The sequence below is a fragment of the Triticum dicoccoides genome, chromosome 5A, assembly GCF_002162155.2.
Source record: "Triticum dicoccoides isolate Atlit2015 ecotype Zavitan chromosome 5A, WEW_v2.0, whole genome shotgun sequence".
Classification (NCBI taxonomy): domain Eukaryota; kingdom Viridiplantae; phylum Streptophyta; class Magnoliopsida; order Poales; family Poaceae; genus Triticum; species Triticum dicoccoides.
In genome coordinates this window covers 678,730,013-678,741,998 of record NC_041388.1, presented here as the reverse complement: position 1 = coordinate 678,741,998, position 11,986 = coordinate 678,730,013, and the positions used below count along the sequence as shown (strand labels likewise).

The 11,986-nt window shown below is 45.2% G+C and overlaps 1 protein-coding gene and 1 long non-coding RNA gene across 2 annotated transcripts; one reads left to right on the top strand and one right to left on the bottom strand.

The window, feature by feature from the left end:
• Positions 1–4,597: 4,597 nt before the first annotated feature.
• LOC119298417 lies at positions 4,598–6,353 on the bottom strand. The gene is made up of 3 exons (XR_005145856.1): positions 6,184–6,353; positions 5,436–5,837; positions 4,598–4,831 (listed from the first exon to the last, which is right to left on the bottom strand). It is a non-coding gene; the product is annotated as an uncharacterized LOC119298417 (long non-coding RNA).
• A 250-nt stretch (positions 6,354–6,603) lies between these two features.
• LOC119298416 lies at positions 6,604–9,968 on the top strand. Its single transcript, XM_037575828.1, has 10 exons — positions 6,604–6,724; positions 6,813–7,139; positions 7,258–7,401; positions 7,564–7,647; positions 7,743–7,780; positions 7,884–7,925; positions 8,120–8,167; positions 8,782–8,871; positions 9,435–9,523; positions 9,684–9,968. Exons 2-9 carry the CDS (start codon positions 6,838–6,840, stop codon positions 9,476–9,478), a joined length of 792 nt encoding a protein of 263 aa, XP_037431725.1. The 5' UTR covers positions 6,604–6,724; positions 6,813–6,837; the 3' UTR covers positions 9,479–9,523; positions 9,684–9,968.
• The last annotated feature ends 2,018 nt before the right edge of the window (positions 9,969–11,986 follow it).

Below are 11,986 nucleotides of genomic sequence, written 5' to 3'. Positions count from 1 at the left end.
CGTTAAGCGTGCGGACCCTACGGGTTCAAGAACTATGTAGACATGACCGAGACTTATCTCCGTTCAATAACTAATAGCGGAACCTGGATGCTCATATTGGTTCCTACATATTCTACGAAGATCTTTATCGGTCAAACCGCATAACAACATACGTTGTTCCCTTTGTCATCGGTATGTTACTTGCCCGAGATTTTATCGTCGGTATCTCAATACCTAGTTCAATCTCATTACCAGCAAGTATCTTTACTCGTTCCGTAATGCATCATTCCGTAACTAACTCATTAGTAACATTGCTTGCAAGGCTTATAGTGATGCGCATTACCGAGAGGGCCCAGAGATACCTCTCCGACAATTGGAGTGACAAATCCTAATCTCGATCTATGCCAACTCAACAAACACCATCGGAGACACCTGTAGAGCATCTTTATAATCACCCAGTTACATTGTGAAGTTTGATAGCACACTAAGTGTTCCTCCGGTATTCGGGAGTTTCATAATCTCATAGTCATAGGAACATGTATAAGTTATGAAGAAAGCAATAGCAACAAACTAAATGATCATTGTGCTAAGCTAACGGATGGGTCTTGTCAATCACATCATTCTCTAATGATGTGATCCCGTTAATCAAATGATAACTCATGTCTATGGCTAGGAAACTTAACCATCTTTCATTAACGAGCCAGTCAAGTAGATGCATACTAGTGACACTCCTTTTGTCTATGTATTCACACATGCACTAAGTTTCTGGTTAATACAATTCTAGCATGAATAATAAACATTTATCATGATATAAGGAAATATAAATAACAACTTTATTATTGCCTCTAGGGCATATTTCCTTCACTAGCCCTCCTCCCTTGCCTTCCCTAGGGCTGGCCGGCCTGATGGAGGGGCGCACCAGCCCCCTGTGGCCTGGTATGTCCCTTCCTAGGCCCATTAAGCCCATATAGCTTGTCGGGGGTTGCCCGGAACCCCTTCCCGTGACCCGATACGTACCCGGTACCCCCGGAACACTTCTGGTGTCCAAATACTATCGTCCTATATATGAATCTTTATCTATCGATCATTTCGAGACTCCTCGTAATGTCTGTGATCTCATCCGGGACTCCGAACAACATTCGTCACCAAATCACATAACTCATATAATACAAAATCGTCATCGAACGTTGAGCGTGCGGACCCTACGGGTTCGAGAACTATGTAGACATGACTGAGACACCTCTCCGGTCAATAACCAACAGCGGAACCTGGATGCTCATATTGGTTACTACATATTATACGAAGATCTTCATTGGTCAAACCATAATGACAACATACGTTATTCCCTTTGTCATCGGTATGTTACTTGCCCGGGTTCGATCGTCGGTATCTTCATACCTAGTTCAATCTCGTTACCGGCAAGTCTCTTTACTCGTTCCGTAATGCATCATCCCATAACTAACTCATTAGTAGCATTACTTGCAAGGCTTATCATGATGTGCATTACCGAGAGGGCCCAGTGATACCTCTCTAATACTCGAAGTGACAAATCCTAATCTCGATCTATGCCAACCCAACAAACACCTTCGGAGATATCTGCAGAGCATCTTTATAATCACTCATTTACGTTGTGACGTTTGATAGAACACAAGGTATTCCTATGGTATTCGAGAGTTGCATAATCTCATAGTCGAATGAATATGTATTTGACATGAAGAAAGCGATAGCAATAAAACTTAACGATCAACATGCTAAGCTAACGGATGGGTCTTGTCCATCACATCATTCTCCTAATGATGTGATCACGTTCAAAATGACAACACATGTCTATGACTAGGAAACTTAACCATCTTTGATTAACGAGCTAGTCTAGTAGAGGCTTACTAGGGACACTGTGTTTTGTCTATGTATCCACACATGTATCAAGTTTCCGGTTAATACAATTCTAGCATGAATAATAAACATTTATCATGATATAAGGAAATATAAATAACTACTTTATTATTGCCTCTAGGGCATATTTCCTTCATGATTATCATTGATCTTTACTTGCTCCGATGAATATAAAAAAATCCAAGCAAGTTCTCTCAACTGCATCAGACACAGGAAAATCCTAAGACAAACAACCAAACAAAAGAAGCAAGATAAACTTTTTGAGGTTTCCTTTTGAGGAAATTGCACTCAAAGCATCAAATCATCTTGTGGGAACATTTTAGTCCTCAATCATTGATGGAGGGGACTTTTCACAGGGAAGATCGGGTGTGACCCGTGCAGGAACTAAGAGATTAGTTTTTTTTAATATTATTACATATTTAATGGAGAACAATTTGTTAGAGCGCTTCTTCAAGATAAATGTATCAGTTTTAGATGGAACATTGTGGTTTATGGTGCCGCTCAACCTGAGGTGCTGATATTAATTATTAAATGTACTATTTAACAATGTAAAATCTTAATTACTATTTAATTATTTTACTAAAAATGTTACACATAAAAATAACCTGAGTTAGGATGGCGTGCTGATAGTCTCATCAACGAAAGAAAGACATAATAGAGGGACATTTTCAAAAGGTGGCATGGTGGGGTAAGGGTGGTGGCGTTGGGAAATTTTCGAAAAAAAATAGAGGGGCTTTTTCAGAAATATTGTACAGGGGTTCGGGCGGGGTGGGGTGCAGAAGAAGTTTGCTCCAAGTTTGTGCGAAAGTAGGCATGCAACAGTGTGAAGTTGGCAAGGTGGATCGTCAGTTTGGGCTGAAGAACTTCATCATCTTCGTCCAGTTCATCGCCATTGCAACGCTGTGACGTTGGTGTGCTCGGTGTGATCGTGTGTAAGGTGTAGTAGTAGTGGGTAAGCTCACCAAGTAGGTTATAAGGTGAACACAACTCTATGCTCGTATGCAATCAAAAAGCGTGCACTCGTGTGACCACATATAATGCGAGCAACCAAACACAGTGAGTAGAGGCGTTGCTGTGATGCAGGGGGAGGATATGCATGCAACAAATCAACATGCAGATGTTGGTTTTTTTGCCTGCATATGCTCAACCAAGCCCTGATGGGACAAGTATGCAAAGTGCCTAAAAACAATGCGAGCGACCAAACACATCCTAGTCTCGTCAACGAAAGAAAGACAAAAGGGCGTTTTCAAAAAGTGGCATAAGGGATTTGGCCACCTGGGGCGGGTGGGGTAAGAGCATCCCTAGCAGACCCCTTAAGGCCTTGACCCTTAAACCACGGATAAGGGCAGAGAAAAACGCGTTTAAAGTCTGAAATCGGCTGCAGCCGGATAGAGCCCGCAAACCTGAGTGGTAAAAGACCCGAAACTCAGGGGCGGCGACGGCAACGTCGTCATCGGGGTAGTTCTTGCCGGCGCAATCGGGGGAGGTGTTGGCGGGGTAGCTCTTCCGGCAAGCTTCTTGCATTTTACACCCGAAACCTTCGCTTTCTTCGCCGGCGCGGGCCGGACCGGATTCTCGGCGGGGGCTGCAGGAGCGCCGCCCTGGACGACGACGTTGCCCTGCCACTTGCGGGGTGGTGCGGTGGAGCCTTGAATGGCCACGGGCACGACATGGCCGACGACGAGATTTGCTGGAGGGGTTGGCGCGTGGATGACTTTCACGGTGACAGGCGATGATTGGGAGGCTTCCATGGCGGCAGAGGGAAGCCGATGAAGGTGCTCCGGAGCGGGCGGAGGGAGGTTGTTGGCGGCGGAGGGAAGGGGAAGCGGGAACTATCGCACGGAAATGTCCCTCCCACCAAATCTCACAGCCGATAGGGGTCGGCCTCCCACCCCGTGTATCTAAAGGTCGACGGCAAAGATTTGCCCCGCCCCGCAATCCTTTTTTAGAGACCGCGGGTCGACACAGTGTTTGATCAGGCCACTTTTTTTTTGCCCGAAAGCCTAAACGGGCGGTTATTTTGCGGGTCGGCGTGTTAGAGATGCTCCAAGGGTGATGGCGTCGGGACGTTTTCAAAGAAATAGAGGGACATTTTCGAAAACATTGCACATGGGTTTGGGCGGGGTGGGGTGCGGGTTCCCGTGATGAGGCTGCCTCCTCTTATATGGAATGAGATCCAGTGCCTTGCTCGATGAACAGTACGGTGACTGGCCCCTCTCTCCACACCATCCGAGCCAGAATCAACGGTCAGATCTGCGTGAACAGTGTTCGGTCTACAGTCCCGTACAGTGTTGTGCGCTACAGTATTCGATTGGAGCCTCCCCCCACACACCCACCCCAAATCCCCAGCCCCAGCCCGCCGGCGGCACGATGGATTCGTCGTTGGGGAGCCACGTCACTAGGGCTGGACACGAGCCGAGCCGAGCCGAGTTTGATCCGAGCCTGGCTTTGGCTCGCTCTCAAGCGGCTCGGCTCGGCTCGCTCAGCCAACGAGCCTGATTTAGGCGGCTTGGCTCGTTTTTGCTACGGCTCGGCTCAGACCGAGCCGGTTCATGAGCCAGCTGGCTCCATAATAGCTGGGATGTAACAGAACCTGTTTTTAAAGACCAGTTTTGACCTTCTACAGCAATTAAAGCCATAATTTGGAAAAGAAGCACTTTATATTGCAAAAAACGCAACATCTAGCAGTCTATGGTTAAAAAAATGGTCATAGTGATGAAAAGAATTGGGCATCATTGCTTTTGAATTTTGGACAGCTCCTCCTTTGAACTTTATACAGCAAAAATATTGAACGTTGATAGCCAAACAATGCAATTTTGCATAGCATAACACTTGGCGCTTTGACATCAAAATGAGAATCTTCCTCCTCCTCAAACACAGTACCTTGCTCATCCTCGTCCTCCTCATTGTCTTCCTCCTCTTCATAATCCTTCTCCGCTTGCTTATCATGCTTCATTGCCTAGCACACAAAAACAGCACACACATGAACTTGGACACGCATATATTTGACTTTTTGATAGCAAAAACAGCACATACATGAGCTTGTACAAACATATATTTGACTTTTGGATACCAAAAACAGCATATACATGAGCTTGTACAAACTTATATTTGACTTTTGGATACCAAAAACAACACATACATGAGCTTGCACACACATATATTTGACCTTTGGATAGCAAAAACAGCAAACACGGGAGCTTGGACACACATATTTGGCACAACCATACCGGTGAAGATGTAGGATTCCGTTTCTACTACAGAACGTGTTCGACAAATATCTCAAGTGTTATTGACACTGGACAGACTGACTGAACCTCTTTGATGCTCAGATTTCAAGTGTCCTCTGAAATTTGACACTTGACACTTGACAGACTGACGCTTATGTAGCCAGGAATTGTAGTCACTTATAAACTGAATGAAAACAACAGAGCCACACAGGACCATCTTTAATTTCAGTAAAATTAAAAGCCTTCAATTTCCATAGATTACGGGGCTTCCACTTCCAAATTAAACAGAAAATCCATTTCCAAATTAAACTGAAAATAGAGACAAGGACTCACGGAGAAGGGGCCGCGGATGTGGTCGTCGGCACAGCACCGCAGCGCCTCATAGCGGAAGTTTTCGAGGACGTGGTCGGCTTGGTAGGCGGCGGTCTTGAGATCCGCCATCCAGCGGCGGACAGTGGGGTTGGTGCGGATCTTGGCGTCGGCAGGGTCAGCGAGACGTCAAGGCCGCGGAGCTTTTTTTACCCTTAATAACAATTCGGCGAGCGGGACATTGCCGTAATCCTTGGCCCGCTTCCTCTGCAGCGACACAACCCTTGCCCATGCCCTTCCCCTTCTGCTTCCTTCCTGGGACAAGCGGCTTAGTCTTCATAATGGACACCAAGCTCCTCTCCTTCTCCTTCTCCTCCTACTGTCCTTCCCCTTTTCCTTGTCCATTGTTGCCACAGTGGTGGGGCTCTGCATACATCAGCGAAGAACAAATGGTCAATCATCAACAAAAATTTACATAGATAATAATCACTAATCAGTCTACACAATCAAGCACAAACAAATTCATCCATCCATCAATCAAATTCCTGCAGCATAGCATACATCCTAGTTAGCTGCACTCTCCAGCCAACAAACACAAGCATCCATCCATCAAACTCGTCTAGCATCCATCCATCTTCTTTCTTAGCTAGCCGCGCCCTCCAACCAAAACTACAAGCATCCATCCATGATCCATCCATCAAATTGGTGCGTGTGTGTGCGCCAGTGCAGGGAGCTAGGGGCAAGGATGGGAAGGAGAGAAGAGATCGCTTACCTGCTCCTGTCGTTCGGTGAGAAACCAGGGGAGAGACGTCCGTCTGTGTCCGCTGTGGTGAGGGAAGGCGGCGTCGGCCGTCGCCATCGGTGCCAAGCCCGATGAGTCCAGCCTGCGGCGCGGCGAGGTGAGGGGTGGTGGCGCCGGGCAGAGAAAGGGAGAAGAGTGAGGAAACCGCGTCGCGTGTGTGCTCTCTCTCTGCTGTGACCTAACGCGAATTTGGGCTGGGCCTCAACGAGTCCCCGAGCTGGACCGGGCGAAACTCGGCTCGGCTCGGTCGAGAATCGGGCCTATTTTCATAACTCGGCTCGCCTAATTATCATACCGGTCCGAGCTGTAACGGGCCAAGCTGGAGCGAGCTTCGAGCCGAGCCTAAAAGCTCGCTCGGACGTCCAGCCCTACACGTCACGGTCATCCCCGATTGGGTGGGCGACTTGGGCGAGTCCATCGGCCCCGTCGACTACGGCTGCGTGCGCCGGTGCCGTCACCGCCGGCTCGCCACCTACCTCTGGCTCCACGGCTTCCGCGACGCCCTGCGAGGGTACGTGCATCCCCACCCCCTCCGTCCTCCTAAACTGCTTCGCCCTCTCCATTCTCCGAATCAATCAATCAATCACCCGCAGGTTGGGGTTGCTCAACGAGACAGACGCGTACATGAGCGTCATCCACCTGTCGCGGCTGGTGCGGCAGGGCCTCTGGGACGACGCCATCGCCTACGTCTCCCGCTTCCTCCGCCCGGTATCGCACCCGCAGAGCGACGAGGCACAGGTGCTCCTCCACTTCCTCAAGCACCACGCCCCCTTCGCCAGCATGGTCGCCGGCGTGCCCGACCGCAACCTCACCTACTTCAACCGCAAGTACAACACACGGTACCTCAAGCACGACGACTCCATCTCCCACGACGCCCTCCGGATCCGCTCCATCGTCCTCTCCATTCTCCACTTGGAACAAGTCAGGTAGCAGCACTAGCTAGATGATCACATCTTCAGTTCAGTTCCTGCCTGCCTGTCCATTCCTGCAATTTTTCCTCTTTATTATGTCTCTCGACTTAAATCTGTACCACTGTTTCATCAGGTCCTCCCTGGACTGGGAGCGCGTTCGCTGGAAGGCCTCTCAAATCGTCAAACACTTGGCTTACAAGGCTCCTGAGTTGAAAGGCCTGGTCATATTGCCGGGCGGCTCAACGATGCCACACGATGTACTTCCCATCGGATTCAGGTGATTCCGGCTCCATTAGTTTGCTTGTCCATGTTCACTTGATCCACTCCATTCTAGGCAATGTGTAAAACGGGTCTGCCAATTTCATTGCAACTAACTTTGATACAATTAATAAAAATAAATAAGTCTCTCATTGATTTCCCTGAAATTTTGTTTGCCTAGGTATCGTCGGAGGCGCCACGTCAAGGAACAAGACCTGCCACGACCTAAAACACTGGCCAAGATCTTCCTTAGGACCAAGAAGAGGTAAAAATATGACCTTGAAACATGGCAAATTCATTCTGCTCTTGCTGGCTCTTTCTTGACCAACTCAACTCATGCAGATGCTCCATGTTTTGCAGGCTGCCTTCGTCAACTCGCAGTCACGACATAAACAGGGGTACAGTGCCCTATTTACAAGCATCTTATGATTAAGCAATATACTTCCTTGTAGATTCTATATCTGTGATGCTAAAAGCCATCGTTACTGTTGTTGGTGGCAGGATTGACAGACAAGACAAGGATGTGGCACGCAGATCTTATTGGTAACACCATCCTCTGCTCTTGTGTCCTTGTCTTGTTTACTTTGCACTTTACACATCTATAGCTTGCTGGACTTATTGTCAATCCAGATATATTTGGCAGCAAGCCGTGAGGCCCTTTGATTTTACTATTTCGAAAAACCTCTCGGATCATGCATGTATATGCATATAAACTGATCAACTTGTGTCATCTTCAGATGAAAGCTTGCAAGCTGGTCTGGAACTTCAATCAAGTGGGAAGGAAGGTAACCTTGGCTTAGTACAGTCATTTTTGTCATTATCTCCACTGCTTATATGTGCTCCTTACTAGCTCTCTAATAGGCTGAATCCTTTTGGCACACATCTGCACAATAACGTTTCCTTCCCTTCCAATTTTAGAATCAGTTAAAAAAAATAGAGTCACACTTCACATCATATGTTGGAGACCATAGCCCTATTGGTTAATTATATGCCAAATTAGAATGAATTAATTCTTGCTGCACTTTTTTTTACTACTGTGCCTCATTTCCATATTTGTGTCAGTGCGCCATTTCTATATTTGTTGCTTCCAAAGTGATTCCCGATGTTTATGCTTTAGATATTCCTATGCTGTGGCCTATGTGGCTATGTGGCCATTATCTATGACCCATTGCAACACATATGTTTTGAACGATGCACGGTAGAAATACGTTTCCTTTTGCGTTTGCATTCTTTCGTTCTATGGTCACTTGTTTTCCATTTTGTGTCTGCTTTTGTGCATGGTAAATTCAGAACCACTATCCCGATCTGGCTTGATGATGTTATTTTTTGCAGTTTATTACTTTATTATACTGCCTGGCTGCTTAATTACTACCAGTTCTGATTGTTGAATGCCTTGCAGGTGTTCCTGGTGCTCCAGTGTTGAACACCATGTCTGGTACCGCAACACATCTTACTAAAAATTCTGGGGCCTCGTCGTTGACAAATGCAGGTAATTTTGTTGACCACCCTCAGTCATTCTCAAACCTCCATTTGCGTCACAACTTATCCCTGAATTGTTTGTTTCTAGCGATCACCAAATGCATGTCATTGCTGCGTGGTAGTTTAGATGTCCCAAAATAATCATTCATATGCCACTTAGGATTCCTTTAATATTTTTTAATACTATTTATGGCTTCCTCCAAAAAGTATATCAACCATAAATAATAACCACCCTGCAAAAAAAATCATATTTAATAACCAAGGTTCCTTTGAAAATATATTGGCCAAAGTTTTAGTTGAATCATAGAAGAAGTTGGTTCAACTAGCCTGTAATACCTTTGTAGTGCTAAGTTTTGTTCCACTTCCAGGCCTTACAGTTTGGTTCATATGTGCATTGCTTGCCCTTATTTATTACTATAGGGGCTATCTCTAAAAGATCTGTGGTACTATGGGAACACTTTCCCCTGGAGTTTTCCATTCTGTCATTCTTTTGTTGTTTGCTTGATGTTGTTCTTTGCACTTGGTCAGCGCCTGGCTTTCTGCTGCCAATTCTAACTGCCAGATTTGTTGCAGGTGCTCCTATTGCTCCAGCTTCGCAAACTATGTTAGCATCTTGACAACATGTGTGGAAGTATCTGGTATCTCATCGGTCACAAATCCAGGTAAATAAGTTGACCGCCCATTTCTCACACATAAACACACTTCCACAGTTAATTCCTGAAGTATTAATTGTAGAGAACGTCAACAATCAAGCTTTGACAGTCTGCACTTCGCCGGTACTTTGTTACCTGCTAGCGTTTCTAACTACCGAACTTGTTGCAGGTGCTCTTGCTGCTTCAGTCTCGCAGACAGTGCTCAGAACACTGGAATCGCATCAGTGACAAATGCAGCTAAACTAGTTGAACACCACCAGTTGTTTTTATACCAGGAAGAAACTCCATTTTGCTTCAGTTGATCCCTGATATTGTTGTCAGAAAACAACAAATATATAGTCAAGTGTCTGCTTGCATTGTAAATATAACATGTGATATCCGTATTTTAGTTTCATTTGTTCAGTTACAGAGGTGGCCTTGCTACCTTTACCTGCCTTTTTGCCACTTGTTTCCTGTGGAAATATAGCTTATGGATATTGTGGAAGATATCTCTTTATGAGTCTGCATTTGTTAGCTACTTGCCTACTTCTTTGTTCCTTTTGTTTTTTTTGCATATGTTATATCCATGATAGTTTGAGGACTACGTTTGCATTGCGGAGGCTAACCATTCATGTTTACACTTTGTGTAAGCGCTGGCTTTTACAGTGACGTGTTCCTGAAAACCCTTGTTTCTCATGACAAACTAATAAAAGTCGGGCTCCTTCCTTTTAATTTTGCACATGCCTCTGTTGTCACCTTTTGTGTTGAAATGATCATTGTTAAGAAAGCATGGATCATACATAATATCTGAGTCAAGTTCCTTAAGGATATTATCTGTTGGGCACACACAAGTAAGCATTTGAGTCCAGAAGCTTCCGGTCTCAGAAAGAATCGGTGGACGGAACAGAAAACTTTCTAGCAGGATCCTAAACTAAAGAATGCAAGGAACAAGTGGGGCTTTTGGGAGCAACGCCTTAAGATACCGAGCGAAGAAACTGAGCGTGGTTAATTAAATGTGCAATAATATACTAATAATAATAAATAAATGTAGGGGTGAAATTCAAATTGATTTTGCGCACACCTTTGGTAGGTTGAAATATTGGTTATTCCCATGTTATACCAGAATAAAATCAAACACGAGCGCAAGTTATGGCGATTTCTCAAGATGCTCGTGAATGAAATGGCCAAACTTTCAGTTTTTTCCCGGATGAATTAACTAAGTAAGTTGGACACTATACATATGTGTGTTGGGTGCAGTTGGTAAAGAGGAAGGAAGGAGGATTTTATGTGGAGTTTTATGTATGTTGATGTGCAGGCATCTGAAGCTGGAGGGCATGCATATGGATGGAGTCTAGGCTAGTCAGGCTGGGGTGGTGTATCCTTGTGGACTTGTTGATTGAAGATGGAGAGAGAGACGCTTTTAGGAGTTGCTCTAATTTGTTGCTTAGGTCTTGACAGTGATGAGTTATATGTCCGAAAATCAGCGGCAAATGTATGCATGCATGTGATATATGATGAAGTATATAAAATGTATGTCTGGATAAATAGATATGTTATTTGTTTCTTTGGGATTAACTGAACAATTATTCCTCCCTGATGGCAACAAGATTCAATCAATTTTTTTTTTGGAGAAGTATTCATTCAATAATTGGATGACTACATTTGACGATGAAGAAATCAGATTTGTATCTTATTTTGTCGTGCGCCTCTTCCTATAAGCCCAGACCCACTATCACTATCGAGCAAGGTCCATGAAAAGTGCCTGCAGCTACAAAGCCCCATGGCTCTTGGTATTTGAAATTTTTGGAAAACACACTTCCTTGCTCAAACATATCTTAAAACAAATACGTGAATACATACACACATCCCTATGGCATGGTAAAAATCTGGAAAGGAAATACTTTTGTATTTTCTATTTTGGGAAATACAAAAAACGGGAAATTTCTGACAGAAATGGCACCGTTTTTCTCCTATATACTGGCAGAAATTTGTTTTTTATAGCCCAAAGCAACACCAGATTTCTGCCAAAACTTGCCACGGGTATGCGGAAAAATTTCACATTGTGTTTGAAACTTGAAAAACACGAATTTCAAAATGTTCAAATATAGAGAGCACCGGAGCTCGGGGGCTAGCAGCATATGTGTCTTTTTCTTTAGTGCAATATTTATTGTTGTTGTTGTTGTTGTTGTAAATAATGCACTTTTATTTAAGCTGTAGTCGCACACACTAGAGAAAACACCTTCTACTCTTTAAATTAAATAAATTAAACAGAAAAAATGCGTTGGGCTTGGATGGATATTCGGCTCCAACATGGGCCTGGGCTGGCGGGCGGCGGCCCAGGAGGGAGAGGGCATGGATCCGCCAGCCACTGCGGTGTTGGTGTATAAACCCCAATTCCCACTCCTGCCTGCGTCTTTCTTCCTCCTCCCTCCGCTCCGCTCCGCTTCTCCGCCGGAGCACAGCAGGTTGGCTTCTCCCCACAGGCTCCTTCCC

Excerpts from the sequence above, each read along its gene's own strand:
- LOC119298416 (XM_037575828.1), top strand. The coding sequence starts at position 6,838 with ATGAGCGTCATCCACCTGTCGCGGCTGGTGCGGCAGGGCCTCTGGGAC. Across the intron at positions 7,781-7,883 it reads CAGTCACGACATAAACAGGG|GATTGACAGACAAGACAAGG; the intron begins GTACAGTGCCCT and ends TGTTGGTGGCAG. Across the intron at positions 7,926-8,119 it reads GTGGCACGCAGATCTTATTG|ATGAAAGCTTGCAAGCTGGT; the intron begins GTAACACCATCC and ends TGTCATCTTCAG.